The 17,135-nt window shown below is 44.7% G+C and overlaps 1 protein-coding gene across 1 annotated transcript in view; it reads left to right on the top strand.

Annotated features, from left to right (window-relative positions):
* Window positions 1-17,135, top strand: part of cntnap5l (contactin associated protein family member 5 like) — a 66,439-nt gene that overhangs the window by 41,943 nt on the left and 7,361 nt on the right. The window contains exons 7-18 of the mRNA XM_035523078.1: window positions 2,604-2,747; window positions 3,835-4,105; window positions 4,953-5,102; window positions 6,610-6,793; window positions 7,028-7,134; window positions 8,522-8,641; window positions 10,200-10,400; window positions 11,320-11,476; window positions 11,812-11,939; window positions 12,070-12,240; window positions 14,376-14,594; window positions 16,078-16,314. Of these exons, the coding sequence (XP_035378971.1) occupies window positions 2,604-2,747; window positions 3,835-4,105; window positions 4,953-5,102; window positions 6,610-6,793; window positions 7,028-7,134; window positions 8,522-8,641; window positions 10,200-10,400; window positions 11,320-11,476; window positions 11,812-11,939; window positions 12,070-12,240; window positions 14,376-14,594; window positions 16,078-16,314 (2,089 nt within the window). The remainder of the gene's footprint in view (window positions 1-2,603; window positions 2,748-3,834; window positions 4,106-4,952; window positions 5,103-6,609; window positions 6,794-7,027; window positions 7,135-8,521; window positions 8,642-10,199; window positions 10,401-11,319; window positions 11,477-11,811; window positions 11,940-12,069; window positions 12,241-14,375; window positions 14,595-16,077; window positions 16,315-17,135) is intronic.

Below are 17,135 nucleotides of genomic sequence, written 5' to 3' on the forward strand. Positions count from 1 at the left end.
TCTGGAGCATTCAGTGGATAATGGGTGGGGGCGGTAACCTCTGACACTTTGACATCTAAAGGCTAAGCTCAATGTAGGTGTAAAGATCTCGGTGGTCAAAGAGAAACTGAAGTGACAGAGGTCTCCGCACTTTACGGAATGTGCTAGATCAATAGCAGATCTCTGGACTTGCTGACGTATGTACATTATAAAAAAGAAGGCATGAGACCCCTAGCGAAGGCTTCATAATGTGTTAGCAAAAACACACAAGCATCACCCAGGGAGTTCATTATGTTTCAGTGCAGTGTGCAAATTAGCCATGCTTCCAAGTAGAGCGTGGAAAATTCCACCTGCAGCACACCGTTCTCCAGAGCGCGCTGGGATAAGAGTGATGTTCTGCTAAAGTACACAATAGCTTTCACCACCAAACATCTTGTTTAATATGGTTTAATGTCCTTTTTAATAAAGCCCCTTTAATGAAGAGCCTTTATCATTTTGATGACCATTTTCAATTTGCTCCAACAATATTTTATTGACTTATGTCTCCTGCCTGACCATTGGCCTTCTTCTGCTCTGCACTGGGCAACACCCCAGCCTGGACTGTCTTATGTTTGGCTTCCTGTTCTCTATTCTTCTGCTTTTGAAGCCCTAGTTAGTAATTATTTCTGACAACAAAGCACCCCCTTGCAGTTTTCCTAAGCCTCCCTAGCTAAATGATTTATGGTTTCAATTTCAAATGGAAAACAACCATTTATTATAGATAGAAGACTTTGCAAATATCTAAAATATTATCAGTGTCATTCTTCTGAAAGCCATGGTCACCCTGGACTAGGAACAGACCAAGTAATGAAGGAACCCGTGAACCCGTGAAACCACACCTACAGGTATGGGAGCGTGAGCACACAGTCCTTCCCCTGCCGACAACACGCCACCGTTAGACTGCAGTGGTGGACTAAAAATGCGGTCGTCTCGAAAAATCAATGCCAGTAAAAACAACACTAAGTAAATCTGTTTCCACTTGCAATTTCCAAAACAGGTTAACAACAATCTATCACATATTGATTTAATTAAAACTACAATCAACAAGAAGTAAAAACACATGCTAAATGAGTTTGAAAGCGTATTTATAAAGGCCATATTCTTTTCTTCTTCCAAATTGCTAGCAAAATATGTGGTAGGCAAGGCATCCCAGTCTTTAATGTACTATTGCTCTAGGTGAAATTTGATATTTTGTCTCAAACCACCATAAATAGTTTGCAGACCGTTTTCTCATAGTGGATTAGTGGAGAAAGCGGTGTAAAGATTTTGGAGGTTTTGTTACCCGTTTTTGTAATTATTTCCCCAATTGTTTTTAAAATGGGGCAATCAGACAATCAGACACATTACAAATCAGAAGGATTACAAATCAGAAATCATATTCATCTACTAACAGATAAATGGATTTGGTTCATGGACTGAAAGGTCGTGTGACGCCAAGGGCACAGTGAGGCAAGAGAGGACAGGAAGCTCAGAGTCTTGGTTCTCCATAACTACAGAAATGCTAAAATAAGCAAAACAAAGCAAGCAGAGGACAAACAAACAAACCAAGTGTGTGTTGTGTGTGTGTGTGGTGAGTGTGTGTGTGTGTGTGTGTGTGTGTGTGTGAGTGTATTTGAGTGAGTGAGTGTGTGTGTGTGTGTGTGTGTGTGTGTGTGTGTGTGTGTGTGTGTGTGTGTGTGTGAGTGTGTGTGTGTGTGTGTGTGTGTGTGTGTGTGTGAATGAGGGGGCGTGTTCCAGGTGCTGGAGGCCGGCCTACCATGATAGAATGTGGTGCTGCAGAGTTGTGAGATGTTGAAGAGGACTGCTAGGTAGCAGCTAGCCATTTTAGCACACTGAGGACACCACATCGAGGATGCCAGTGTTAGGGGACGGCAACATGTAACACTGTGGGTTAGGAACAAACGTTCTCTTTAGATGCATCTGCTATCGTTTTATCAACCAGACTGCTAACATTGTGCAGCCTCTTCCGTGAGTGACCTGATCTGGCCACAGAGCAGATATCGTCTGCATGCCTTTTATGTTTAGATTTTTGTATTTTAGATTTGGTTTATATTGTAAATGCGCTTGTAAGTACACATCAGTGTTCGATTTCCTGGTGAATTAAACCTTGGTACTTGGACCCAGACCGGGAGATCTGTATGAACAAGACATCACTTTTAGAAGGTGAGGCAGTACCGTTCTCAGGTGTAGACCCCCGGAGTACCGGACCATGACCCCGTAGGCTGGAGGCAAGAGAAGAGAAGGGGAGAGGCGAATCCCAACACCTCGGCTCTGTGGCATCTTGACCTTTGTACAACCTCTAGAACATTGTAAACAAAGAAGGGGGCTTCAGAGCCATTGCAGCTCCTGCAGCAACACAGCTCTTAGAGAATAATGCCCATACAATCGCTGTGCTTTCCGTTCTGCGTGTTCGTAAGGTCTGAGTTGGTCATGGGGCTGCTGGGACCCAGTCAACTCATCACTGGTCTGAACCCTGAACTCTGTCCGAGGAGATGCAGCGTATCTGTACGAGTCAAGCCAGTGATCTCTGGTATTTGCTGGCGTGTGTGTATGTGTGTGTGTGTGTGTGTGTGTGTTCACTCAAGCTCAGTTTCGGGGGGATCCCTCTGCCCGGCAAACCAGGGACATTCCTGCGAGAGAACTTCCATGGCTGCTTGGAGAACCTTTACTACAACGGGGTCAACGTGATCGACATGGCTAAGAGACGCAAGCCTCAGATCTACATTGTGGTGCGTTCCTGACACTGCAGTTGTTAGCAGATTGCATCTTTGGAAAGGCAATTTTTTTGTTTTACATTTTATAACCAAGTCCTGCATTTGCTATCATATCAGCCTAAAAACGTGTTTTTTTTTCTGTATGTTAATCTGTTAAAAAAAAATCTGACCATGTGATCCAGCGTGTGCTACAGAGCTCTTCTTAATTCTAACAGTAGTTTTTCCTGCCACCAGTGTGTCAGGATCAAGACGGTGGTGCCCATATGTATCTGTACAAAAACATTTCTAGGTCTAATTAACAGAACTAGGCAGTCAGGCACGTGCTAAAACTCGGTCTGCTTCTCTCTCTCTCTCTCTCTCTCTCTCTCTCTCTCTCTCTCTCTCTCTCTCTCTCTTTCTCTCTCTCTCTCTCTCTCTCTCTGGAGGCTTATAATCTTGTCTGAATACTTTAACATCTCCATCACTCATCACTACTTTGGAGACCAAGAGAAAAGAACTTTATATTCAATGTTTTGTTTTGTTTTTTCAACTCGGGGAACAATTTCCAAGCCAGTATATTTTTTTGGAGAATTATAGCCATGTAATTCAAATATTCCACTATTTGAATAGGCTTTAAAACCTATCGAGCCTTTGATCCTTACACCAAGGAATACACCTAGGAAAACGGCTAGGAAAATTATCTACATACAGACAATCCCAAATATCAGTTTTGCGCTTCTTACTAAATTGCAGGCAGGGACTTAATTAGCCACCCTATGAATAATTTAGCAGCTAGCACACATGGAACAATACAATACAAGGAGTCTCATTTCTGTGCTGAAGCTCGAATTCCTGTGCCTAACGCTTTGATACTCAGTGCAGTTTTCTACTTTTCTCCAACACTTTCTCCTGTACACCTCTGTCGCCTTCTCGCTATCCATCTGTCTCTTATTCTACCTTTCTATTGTCTTCTTTCCACTTCTTTCCACTCGTGAATGCCTCTCTTCATCTGTCCTGTTTAACGCCCTCCTCCCCACGCTCACACTCCTCCTCTTCTGCTGTTTCCGGGTCCTTCTCTCCAATATTTACAATATTCCCCCTTTTCATCCTCCTTGTCGCCCAGGGCAACGTGACGTTCTCATGCTCAGAGTCACAGCCGATTGCCGTGACATTCTCGAGCACCGCCGACAGCTTCATGGCGCTGCCTGCCGACGTAGGCGGGGCGGGGCTCTCTGTCCGCCTTCATCTCCGGACGTGGAACCGGGATGGGCGCCTCCTCCTCGCTCCGCTGGCTGGTGCCCCCCACCCCACCTTACTCCTCCTGCAGCTCAGCGGGGGGGCACTCCAGCTGCTGCTCCAAGGACCCACACAGCAGACTGCAGAAACCGCAGCCAGTAAGGGCTGCACTCCGGCCCAGCGCTTCAGTGTCTCTGTCTGTGCCTGGAGTCATCAATTATGTTTGCTTTCACCTCTTCCGCTGTGTCTCCAGGCCCGAGACCCGGAATGCAAAGCGCAGGTTTCAAATAAATTGTATTCGTATTTTTGGATCCAAAAGCAAGGCAAGAAAACGTTACTTCAAAAAATAAGAGCTGATGATCAATGTGAAATGAAACAGCTCTCAAATGAACCAGCGAACCAACACATAACGGGAACGGACACTTCCCTTCCTGTTGACGAGTTTCTGTTCCTCTGATTATCGTTAATTATGGGAGATCTGCTACCTTAATGAGGTGAATGCCAAACAGAGTCTTGACTCTGGTGCCTTGACAACAGACAAAAGAATTTAAACATAAACAGAAGATAGATGCACCTGAAATTGTGTCCTGGAGCTTCTACCCAGCACTGGGGGATGAGAGCTAGAGCCCTGCTTAGAGCCCAGCCTCCACAGACAATAAAGTGCAATTAAAATTACATACAACAGTTTAAGGGTAAAAAAGTATATCTTTACAATTGAGGTTAAAGGGATTTTATAGATCTATGAAACACAATTTATTTATCCTTTTCTCCATTTCTCCCTAGCCAGATATTTGTTACTACCTGCCTCGGTTTGACCGCAGCCTACGAGGATTGCTCTCAAACTGGTGCAAATCAATAATGATCAATAGAATAGTCAATCAATAGTTAATCAATAGAAGCTAAACGGCCCGAGCTGAACCTCCATCACCCGTTTCTAAATTTGATATGAGTGTGCAGTGAGGTCTTCCAGCCGCTCTCTGAACGCGTCTCCTCTCTGTGTGCCAGATCAGAGTTTATGTGACGGACAGTGGCATTCAGTGGCAGTGGAGGTCAAAGGTCAGCAGGTCTCTCTCACTGTTGACTATCAGAAGCCAGTTGTCATGGAGATTGTTCATCTCACCAACAGCCTGCAGAGGACGACCGTCTTTCTGGGAGGTACAGCTTTATGAAAACACACAAATGCATTAAAGTGTGGACAGTTTGGTTGGTAGAGAGTGATTGTGAACAGGCAGTACATTACAGCATTCTGTAAGGTAATACAAAATTCAAAATATTTATACAAAGCACTACACAATCATAGTCTGACTAAAAAACCTTATCACCACACTCTGCTTTGTTTCATCACTTGGAAATTACTTTTAACTTTTAAAGTGATTATAGATTATAGTGTGGGTTATAAAAAATGTAATTAACATATATTTATTATGTTGAGTTCATATATACAGATAGATGGATGGGTGGATGGGTGGATGGATGGATAGATGGATGGTTGTGGTTTACGTGGTTCATGTCCACAGTTTCAGAAGAATTTTGCTTGCACATCTGTTCTTCAGGACCTCCATGTGCACTATTGCACAGCTGTGAACTGTCCGGTTTTTGAAGAGAGACGGAGGCGAATGCAGTAAAAATATTCAGTTTGACAGGGGCAAGCCAAAGAGTAGTCGAATACCGGCAATTGTCAATACAAACAGAGGCACAGAGCAAACACATCCAAAGGGAGTCAGTCAAAGAGTATCAGAAAACAGGCAGATAACCCAATAAACCAGAACAGAAATCAAAATAACCAACTATGACTCAGAAACGTAAGGCAGGCAAGCCAGACTTCGCAACGACAGACAGAGACAAGAGGAGATATACAGTGAACACGGTAACGAGAACGAGACATAGGTGAGGTGAGATCTCAGGTGACTGGGAACGCACAGGAGGTTTATGGGATGTGTAGTCCACTGCAGTGTGACAGGTACTACAACACCCTTGGCATTTACTACTGCAGTCCACTGGTGTTGCTTCCTAGACTTGTATATTGCTGTTGAGTTTCCATGCACACAAATACAAGCACAGGGGCCAATTTAAATGATTGAGTCCTGACTAACAGCACTCTCTTAGTGGCAGGACTCTCTGACCTATCGGATGCTGGCGATTAAATCTCCTCCTCACTCCACAGGAGTGCACGTTCCTGTCCTGTCTCACCACACATGGCCCTTTAGTCTTTCATCGCTCCACTACTTTACTCGTGAAACTTGGGCAGAACTGGACGAAGAGGCAGTCAAAATAACCACTTAGAATTCACGTTACTCATCTGTGATAATGGTTAGGCACCATAAATTCTTCCTCCCAGCTAGTGGCTCTGGATTTTATTTTTCTCATTTTCTTTAAAGCTTCTTGAAGAAATGTTTAAAATCACCGGCTTTCATTAAGAGATGCAGTTATTGCTATGAATAACTTAATAAAAATAAGCTATTTGCAGTAATCAGTTCAACCTCTAGCAATTACACTAAAACCTCTAAATCCCACAGCATGCCTGGGTTGTGCACTACGTTGTTTTGCTCATTTCAAGTAAGCTCCCTTGCCTGTGAGTGTTATTTTCTCAGGATAGAATCACATTGGCATCACGTGTCTTCCTCAGTAAAAGACTTACAAAGTAGATGTCGTGCCTTTCAAGGCTGCCCGGCCGAGGGGGCGAATTCCAGCGTGGAGAGGCTGTGTGAGAAACCGCGGCGAGGATATCAGGGATGCCTCCGTTTTATCCTCATCAACAACCACCCCGTCGACCTGGCGCGGGTCCAGCAGGACGAGCCCCTGGCCTTCAGCCAGCTCAGCTTCGACGTCTGCGGCATTCGCGACAGGTACACAAACCTTTTAGTACGCAAACGCGCCTCGCTTTGATGACTGAGACAGATTTAGGGGTTCTCTGAACACACCCAGGGAACAGAATCAAATATTCTGATAGAGTCAAGGAGTTTCTATCTTTGCAGATTTGCTAAATTATTCCTTGTCCATTTATTTTGCTTTCTGGTTTGCAGAACTTCAGCTTCAATATTTGATCAAATGTAATTAATGGGTGAACTGCTCCAATGCAGGTGCGTGCCCAGTTTTTGTGAACATGGCGGGGTGTGCTACCAGTCCTGGGACCATTTCCACTGTAACTGTTCAGGAACAGGTTACACAGGAACCACCTGCCATAACTGTGAGTCTCCAACCAGCCTGAAACACCGCTAATGCTCCGCCTGCATGGCAGCCCTTAGTACGGCGCGCTGCAACTCTGTACATCATTGTGTTTGGAAAAAACACACAGGCCACCTACGATGACAAACGTGTTCTTACTATCGGTGTTCATTCACTGATTTGCTGTCATGACTGACAGGCTAAGCCTTAGTCACGGTGTGTGAGGGACGGAAATCCTTTCTCATGGTCAGGATGACACATTCCATGAGCTGGTGAAACGGTCACGTCAGGCTCATGTCAAAAGGAAGGTGTCAGAGATGAGAGTAAACTGAATACTTATATTAACTATATAACTCTGATTAAAACTATTTACTCATTTGCTACTCCTTAACTTGTCATGCACACACCAAAATAACTTTCTATGGTTTTGTTTTTGCTTGTTTGTTTGTTTTTTCTCCATTCCTATACTCCATAAGTGTGAGAAATGTATTATAGTAAACAAAAAGGCCTGATTCAAATGACTGTGGCCACAAATGAACAAGGTGTTGAATTTTAATAGAGCAAGCGTTACCATCTTGTTACTAGTGTGTAATATGTCATTTATATGCAAACATTATGCAAAATTAGTCACCATACCCATAAATATACCACTTGAAATTCTGGGTGTTTTTGGCACTGTAAAAAAGGTTATACCAGTTGTAATTCACAGTCACACATCCTAATTACCAAAATATTAGTTTTGCTTGTTTTATTAATGCTTGAGCTCATCATTTGTCCATGTTTAGATGGCCTCTGGAGGAAAGAGACAAGATATGGTCCATCTGTTAGACTCATTACCTAAAACGACTCAGAGTGAGAGAGAAAAACAGAGCTTCCAGAACCTGCTGTGTGCTATCGACTCAGGCAGAAAACGTGTGCAGTGAATTAGCCAATCTCTCTACGCAGAGGTCTGTTGTCTTGTGATGAATCAATTCACACAAGTCGCTTTTAGCACAGTTCATTACATGGCTTTTTTGAAATGTATTATTTGGTCTGTTTCGCAAGTATGCAGTACCTTTGAACTTAACAAAGGTAGGTTTGTTTGTTGCTCGCACACGTAAACATGTTTATGTGCTATGTTTGACGGCAGTTGGCAGCTACTTGTGGTTTATCCAAATTGAACTTAGATGCTTTATTGCCAGTCTTATGTAAAAGGACAGTTTTTGTTAAACAACATTACATGCTAAAGTGCACTAGGGAAACGCTGCTGTGGAATACATTATTTGGGCAGTTGTCACCTACAGGGTAAGCCCTCAGCAAACCAGGCAGCAGAATGGAACAAAATAATCAAATTTTTCCAAACCCATTATTGTGGTAACGTGGAGTTGTGGTTATTTACTTCTCTCACACACATTCTTGGCCTTTTGCAGCAATATACGAGCGATCATGTGAAGCCTACAGAAAAACAGGAAGTCCTTCAGGAATGTTCACTGTTGACCCGGACGGTAGCGGTCCCTTGGAAAACACACGCGTGAACTGTAGCATGGCAGGTAGGCTATTCAACAAGCAGTTTCCAAAACACATGTTAAGCTTCATTTTCTTGGGTGCTATACATATCTTGCGTTGGGTGTTTTTTTTCTGCATTGTTGGGCTGCTAAACCCATAGATCACTCTGACTTCAGGAGTCAGGGGTTGGAGTGCGCGGACATCTGGATCAGGTCTGGGGGAAAATGTCTTGTGAGAACACACATCTCATTAGCTCAGTTCAGCATGTCTTCAAATCCCTGTCTAGTTCAGCATGTACCACTGTAACCATCCTGAATCAGCCAATCGCCTGCTGAAAAGCACTGGGTGATTACAAGCACAGGAGTCTGTAAGGGAGAGCAGTAAACAGCAGAGCTGAATCAAAAGGAAAGAATTCAGTTTATGCTTCTTTTTTTCCAGAATATGAAAGCCGAATATGAAATAGGAAAGCTATGAGAGCTTTGAAAGGGAGCATTCGTATCAAGCAGCTCATTATAAATAGATACTATATTTGGGTCAAACAGGAAGTGAATAGATGCTAAATTTGTGTTGTTGCCATGTGCTTATGCCTTACCTGTTGTCCTACCAAACAGCATCCACAAAAACTCTTGGGTTTCAACCGGTCTCCATGACACTGGTGGGCTGGACCCATTCTCACATGCCCAGGTATACAGATGTGTCCTGTGCTATGGGGACCGGCTCACTCCTCCTCCTCTCAAGGCGCATTAGAATCTTCACCCATCTTGAATTTTACCTTGTGACATGCCTCTTAAGTCCTGTGACTGATAGCAGACTGATTTGTCGACAGGATGAGTCTGTAATACAGCATGTCGTCTCACAGGAGAAGAGAGGTCCATTATGTCCACAGTGGGGAGGTGTGTGAGTAGGACGAAGGGAAGTCTCAGAGAGCGTGTCAGCCCACAGAGACCAGCAGCCTGGCCTGACCAGACTGATGGCTTCATTATTCTCATTTCCGCTGGGGACTAGCTCTACCTACAGGGCTACAGGGCCTGTTAACAGGGAGGCAATAGGAGTCTAATGCTAGGCCCTGCCTAACACAGCTTAACTTTGTTAAGTTTATGTCGGCACCCAGTGCTAGCCAGGTTAGCAGATAGCCACGCAATGTTGCAAATGCTGATCAGCAAATATAAACAGACATTTCCCCTCAGCGCTTGCCGATAAGAGCTGGCAGGAAGATTGTTTCAGACTGACCCCAATTACAGGAGCTGTTAGCCATGCTAATTCTTCAAGGCCCAGCAAACAGGCACTTTTATCCCTCACACTTGGGGGACTTTAATTTGCATAGAGAGAGCGAGTAAGAGTAGACTCGCTAAATCCCTCCATTTCACAGCCTCTGAATGAATGACCACTTAATATTCATCAGGTATTTGCATCTCTCTCCATCACATCGCTAATCTTCTTTCCTCATTCACACACACATATGTGCAATCGCCGGTCAGTGTGAAGGGCTCGAGAACTGGAGACCAAAGCAATCTGAGGTTGCCACCAGTGCTTCCTGCTTTTAACATGTTCCATATGTGTTGATGGGTTTTGTTTTTGTTTGTGTTTGATTTTTCTTTACAGAAGACAAAATTTGGACAGTTGTAGGCCACGACCACCTACAGCCTGTGAGCGTTCGAGGGTCTACCCCGAGAAGTCCCTACGTCCTCATCTTCAACTATTCTATCTCACCCTATCACCTCCGATCCCTGGTTTCCTCCTCCGATTACTGCCAACAGGAAGTGACTTATCGCTGCAGGAAGTCTCGTCTCTTTGACACCTGGGGTGAATTATGTTTTTGTCTTATTTTATTTTGGTCATTGAGATTTGTTGATTTTTTTTATTGCTTTAATTATGAAACAAATAATAGTAAAACCAAACACCAAATACACATAGAATAAGTAATTTATATAATTTCAAGAAGAAACTATAAAAGACAGTTGTTTTAATGAAAAGATTTTAAATATTTGGAAGAATAGAGCCTATCAAAAGAATGCTTGATACATGCTTTATATGTTCACCAGAACATTCCTTCGTAGGTTGCAGCATCGTGTAATTCCAGTGCACTGCCTCATTTGGCTGCACAGACCCTATTCAGGATTTCAGATTCATGTCCAACTGCTAAAAAGCCCTTACAATGCCCTCAGGCAAGGGAGCAACCTTTTGATCACTATGAACACAAATAATTCTTGAACTGGGCCCAAACCAACACTGAAACCCCAGTGCCAGACATCTTGCAGATTGGAGATTTTGTGTAGCTTATGGCTGCAGCGCTGCACTGTAGAGATAGCAGATGCCCACTCAGTCATCGTGTTATAGTCATTAGGCAGAACCTAACCTCCAGACCTCCATTATGGACGTGTAGGAGTGAAGGCCCAGCTGTGATAGTCCATGACTAAACACCATTAGCTTACAGACAAACTCAGCACAATTTAAAGTGAAATTAATTTTTTACGATGATAATTTGCTGCAATTTTACTGAGGCAGTTTTAAATCTAGACGTGAGGTCTTAGTGTAGTAACAAGGAGATAGAAGAAGGGACCATGCATTTTTATTAGTAGGAGATTTCTTCGCACCTGGCAGCTCACATAATCAAACTTCCGGATGGGAACGCTGAAATCTGCTAGTGAGAAAGTATGATTACTAGATGGCTATGGTCTTTATCTTTGTTTTCGTGGGGTTCTTTGCATGTCTTCTCTCTCAGATGGGACACCCCTGTCGTGGTGGCTGGACCGTGATGGTGTGAAGAGGACCTACTGGGGAGGGTTCCTGCCTGGAGTTCAGCAGTGCTCATGCAGCCTGGAAGGCAATTGCAGGGATATGAACTACTTCTGCAACTGTGACGCCGACCAAGATGCATGGTAACACCCGAGGAACCTCCAGTCCCAAAGCTCTCGTGTTTTACTGTCGTGTCTTCACCTTTTAGCTTATTGACAATCACATTAACACAAAGGTCTAGAAGCCTTTGTCAGCTCATGTTTAAATAGAAGTAATCCACCTTGGTAAAGTGTGTGACAGTAGAGGAGTCTGATAGGGCAGCGTGTCATCACAAAGCAGCCTGTGAATCACACTGTTTAGCATTCATACAAGCAATTCTTCCCCTCGGAGAGTTATTAAATGATGCAAACAGAATTTCAGAAACTTCTTCTTCTCTCACATTACTTTCGGCTCTTGCGCTCACCCACTCTCTCTGCAGGGTGAACGATACTGGCCTGTTGTCTTACAAAGACCATTTACCTCTCAGTGAGATTGCCATCGGAGACACAAACAGAACCGGCTCACACGCGCTCTTCCAGATCGGACCGCTGCGTTGCTATGGCGACCGTGGGTGTTCTGTTTACTAATTTGGGGAAAGGGGAATGGTTCATAAGCAAATTCATTTTCATCTTCATGTTTTTGGGGTGGAGGGGTTGGGGGTGTACATTTGACCATTTTTCTTTCTGTCACACCTCAGGATTTTTCTGGAATTCTGCCTCCTTCTACTTGGAGTCCTCGTACCTGCACTTCCCCACGCTGCAGGCGGAGCTGAGTCTGGATATCTCCTTCTTCTTCAAGACAGGAGCTCCTTCTGGACTCTTCCTGGAGAACAGAGGATTACGAGACTTCATCAGGGTAGAACTGAGCTGTGAGTGGAACAGGGTGTAGCCTATAGAGGAACAGGGTGTCACCTATAGAGGAACAGGGTGTCACCTATAGAGGAACAGGGTGTCGCCTATAGAGGAACAGGGTGTAGCCTATAGAGGAACAGGGTGTAGCCTATAGAGGAACGGGGTGTAGCCTATAGAGGAACAGGGTGTAGCCTATAGAGGAACGGGGTGTAGCCTATAGAGGAACAGGGTGTAGCCTATAGAGGAACGGGGTGTAGCCTATAGTGGAAAGGGTGTCACCTATAGAGGAACAGGGTGTCACCTATAGAGGAACAGGGTGTCACCTATAGAGGAACAGGGTGTCACCTATAGAGGAACAGGGTGTCGCCTATAGAGGAACAGGGTGTAGCCTATAGAGGAACAGGGTGTAGCCTATAGAGGAACAGGGTGTAGCCTATAGAGGAACGGGGTGTAGCCTATAGAGGAACAGGGTGTAGCCTATAGAGGAACGGGGTGTAGCCTATAGAGGAACAGGGTGTAGCCTATAGAGGAACAGGGTGTAGCCTATAGAGGAAAGGGTGTCACCTATTAGTCGAACAGGGTGTAGCCTATAGTGGAACAGGGTGTAGCCTATAGAGGAACAGGGTGTCACCTATAGAGGAACAGGGTGTAGCCTATAGAGGAACGGGGTGTAGCCTATAGTGGAAAGGGTGTCACCTATTAGTGGAACAGGGTGTAGCCTATAGAGGAACAGGGTGTAGCCTATTAGTGGAACAGGGTGTAGCCTATAGAGGAACAGGGTGTAGCCTATAGAGGAACGGGGTGTCACCTATAGAGGAAAAGGGTGTAGCCTATAGAGGAACAGGGTGTAGCCTATAGAGGAACAGGGTGTAGCCTATAGAGGAACAGGGTGTAGCCTATAGAGGAACAGGGTGTAGCCTATTAGTGGAACAGGGTGTAGCCTATAGAGGAACAGGGTGTAGCCTATAGAGGAACAGGGTGTAGCCTATAGAGGAACGGGGTGTAGCCTATAGTGGAAAGGGTGTCACCTATTAGTCGAACAGGGTGTAGCCTATAGAGGAACAGGGTGTAGCCTATTAGTGGAACAGGGTGTAGCCTATAGAGGAACAGGGTGTAGCCTATTAGTGGAACAGGGTGTAGCCTATAGTGGAACAGGGTGTCGCCTATAGAGGAACAGGGTGTAGCCTATTAGTGGAACAGGGTGTCACCTATAGAGGAACAGGGTGTCGCCTATAGAGGAACAGGGTGTAGCCTATAGAGGAACAGGGTGTAGCCTATTAGTGGAACAGGGTGTCACCTATAGAGGAACAGGGTGTCGCCTATAGTGGAAAGGGTGTCACCTATTAGTGGAACAGGGTGTCACCTATAGAGGAACAGGGTGTAGCCTATTAGTGGAACAGGGTGTCACCTATAGAGGAACAGGGTGTCGCCTATAGAGGAACAGGGTGTCACCTATAGAGGAACAGGGTGTCGCCTATTAGTGGAAAGGGTGTCACCTATTAGTGGAACAGGGTGTCACCTATTAGTGGAACAGGGTGTCGCCTATTAGTGGAACAGGGTGTAGCCTACAGAGGAACAGGGTGTAGCCTATAGAGGAACAGGGTGTAGCCTATAGAGGAACAGGGTGTCGCCTATTAGTGGAACAGGGTGTAGCCTATAGTGGAACAGGGTGTAGCCTATAGAGGAACAGGGTGTAGCCTATAGTGGAACAGGGTGTAGCCTATAGAGGAACAGGGTGTAGCCTATAGAGGAACAGGGTGTAGCCTATAGTGGAACAGGGCATTGCATATAATCTTACTAAACACTTTCAATTGGTTTTATGTAGAGAGAGATTTCATTATATTACATTATATTACAACAATATACTTTTCATTATAGGGTATAAGAATGGTATGTTGGTAAATGTCTATACACGTATATAAGTATACCATGCTTGGACATGTGCAAAAAATATTAGGAGGCTAGAATAATTCCATGAGAGGTACTGATATTTATGAAAAAAGTCTTTCTCCTAGTCTGTCATTTGTAAAAATAAATAAATATCTACAAACGTGGACTGACCGAGGCAAATTGTGATCAGGCCTGTGAAGGTTTTGCTCTTAACCCCTGAGTTCACACAGACCTGAGAGCTCACCCGTCACACTGTCCCCAGCTCCGTTAGCGGTCACCTTCACCTTCGACCTTGGTGATGGCGCCGTCGTCCTGACAGCCAGTTCCCCCGCGCCCCTGAGCGACCGGCAGTGGCACCACGTGAGGGCGGAGAGGAACGTGAAGGAGGCGTCACTGCAGGTGGACCTGCTGCCCCTCCAGCTGGTGCAGGCTGGGCCGGAGGGCCAGTACCGCCTCCAGCTCAGCGGCCAGCTCTTTGTAGGTAAGGGCGTCCGTGGGCATGGTAGCGGAGGGCAGTCTGTGGGTGCGGACGCGCCGCAGGGACCTCGCCACCGTTGCCAGGGGGATTAGAGAATATTTGCATTTCTGACAAGTACCGTATCTCCAGGGCACGCTCTGTATCATTTTTTTTTTTCATTTTCTCCCTCCGAGTTGATTAATAATTAGCTGCGATCTGTCTGATGGAACCGAGGTCTAGGTGTACTTCAGACTAGGTTTACAGAATGAGAGAGCATCGGCGATCTGCACAGAGAAGAAAACCTGTCAGGACACGAGTCAACGTTTCAGACACAGCACGCCTGGGCCTGCCCTTCAGGATGAGACAGGCATAATGAAGCTGAACACATTAACTATGCGTTTAATGAAAGAACTGTTCACAAACATAAAACATACCAAATCTTTAGAGCTTTAAGCAGTTTTTAAATTGTGATATAAATTTTAAACACAAACACATTCACTATAGTTGTGTTCTATTTGTGATTTTAACATTTGTTTTATATATATATTTTAAAAAAATTTAAATCACAAATGTCTATTCACCTTCAGAATACAATGTAGGTGCTGTAGTGAATGTAATAAACTAGGTCTTTATGTGCTTAGAGTTCTCTTAAGTATCTCCTAATGTGAGTCACTTTGATAAAGATCCTCGGATATTAACTGTGCAGGGTTGTGTTAATAGCTGGGCTTACGCCTCCAAATTACTGCGCCATTAATTTGTAATTAGCTTTGAATTTGATTTCATCTCTTTAAAGAAATGACTTGATTACGGCAGTCACTTGAGGCGCGACGCACTTCATCGTATCGAGTGTGTATTGAGAGAGCTTTTGTTCTAGGATCCGTTTGTTCTGTGAGTGCCTCATGCTTGTTTGGCAGCTTGGCCACAGCCTGTCGAAACAATTATGCAATTCAAATGAAAAATGCATTTCTGGCCGCAGTGTCAGAGATCAGCACTGAATCAGACTGAATCAAACTACCAGTGCAGAGTTCCTCAGTACTTGGTCACTTTGCATCTGGAGGCTTTCTGAGATTGACATGCAGTGTAAACATATTCCACAGGTGTGTGTATATCAAAAAACAATCCATGTTAAAACATGCTGTCTGAACCACAATCTGGAGCTTCAGTGAGAAGTTTCAGAAGTTTCTGTCCTTCTCATTTTTATTACTTCTGAATTGCTCCTTGTTTTTGTTTTGTTATGTTGTGTTTTTGGTTGCTGTTTTTTAAAAAGCAGGCTTTCATTCAAATGGGTCCTTTGCACAGTGCATAACAAGTTTAGATGTGCAGTACGACACACTCATTCTGCAGAAGTGCAGGTGTAACATTTACAGCAGAATACATACGACACATGTAGACTTCGATTTGTAGTTTAGTCATGCATTAATTAAACAAATATCTGTAATAAATACACAATGAACCTTTATGAAATGCAAATTGTCAGTAAAAAAGCAATTTGATGACCATCCACCAGGAGGCGCACCCACCACTCAGAAGGGCTTCCTGGGTTGCCTGCGTGCACTCAGCATAAATGGGATGACCTTTGACCTTAACGAGCGGGCTAAGATGACCCCCGGCATGAATTCGGGCTGCCCGGGTCACTGCAGCAGGGACAGCCTCTGCCTGAATGGAGGGAGGTGTGTGGAGAACAGGAACGGTTACATGTGCGACTGCACACAGACAGCGTTCGACGGACCCAGCTGCAGAACAGGTGAGAAGAGGTTGGGCCGGGCGTGGTCTGAGCTTGGGTGTGGTCTCAGTGTGGGCGTGGTTTGAGCTTGGGTGTGGTCTCAGTGTGGGCATGGTCTGAGCTTGGGTGTGGTCTCAGTGTGGGCGTGGTTTGAGCTAAGCTGTGGTCCAGGTTTGGGTGGGGTCTGAGCTAGGATGATGTCTGTGTTTGCACGTGGTCCGAGCTCGGGTGAAGTTTGAGCTAGGGTGTGGTCTCAGTATGTGCGTGGTTTGAGCTTGTGCTCATAATGGTGGAAACTTCAATATGTAAAAAAGGCAGGGTGATTATATAATCGTCCTTGGAAAAGTGCATAAAACTCCTGTGTATTAAACTCCTGCGCATACCTCAGACATTCTCCAGAGGGTTCCTCAAATGCCTGTTATCCCTAACTTGTATAAAGAACAGGAGCAGATATTCTCTGCAGATATTCTGCACTCTGCACCTTTATTTGCTATTTTGATTTATAACTTTTAAGCCAGCCAATTAGGAATTTAGGAATGAAAATGGTTCACATTTGGGCGTGGTCTGATCTAGGGCATGGTCTGATATAGGGCGTGGTCTGATCTAGGGCGTGGTCTGATCTAGGGGCGTGGTCCAGCACTGAGCTCATTAGGTGTTTGCTCAAGCGTGGGTGTGTCCTGTAAGGCCTGACTGGACAGGAAAATCAGCTGCAAACCTTTTTGTCATTGGGCAAGTAGACATCAAATATAGAAAACACACCTGTAATGGATTTGATGGAGATTGATGCACTTCTGTAGTTTAAGACGACAGCAAGCAGCAGTCTTCCCAACTTCTCAAAGTCA

The sequence above is a fragment of the Electrophorus electricus genome, chromosome 26 (assembly GCF_013358815.1).
Source record: "Electrophorus electricus isolate fEleEle1 chromosome 26, fEleEle1.pri, whole genome shotgun sequence".
Lineage (NCBI taxonomy): Eukaryota > Metazoa > Chordata > Actinopteri > Gymnotiformes > Gymnotidae > Electrophorus > Electrophorus electricus.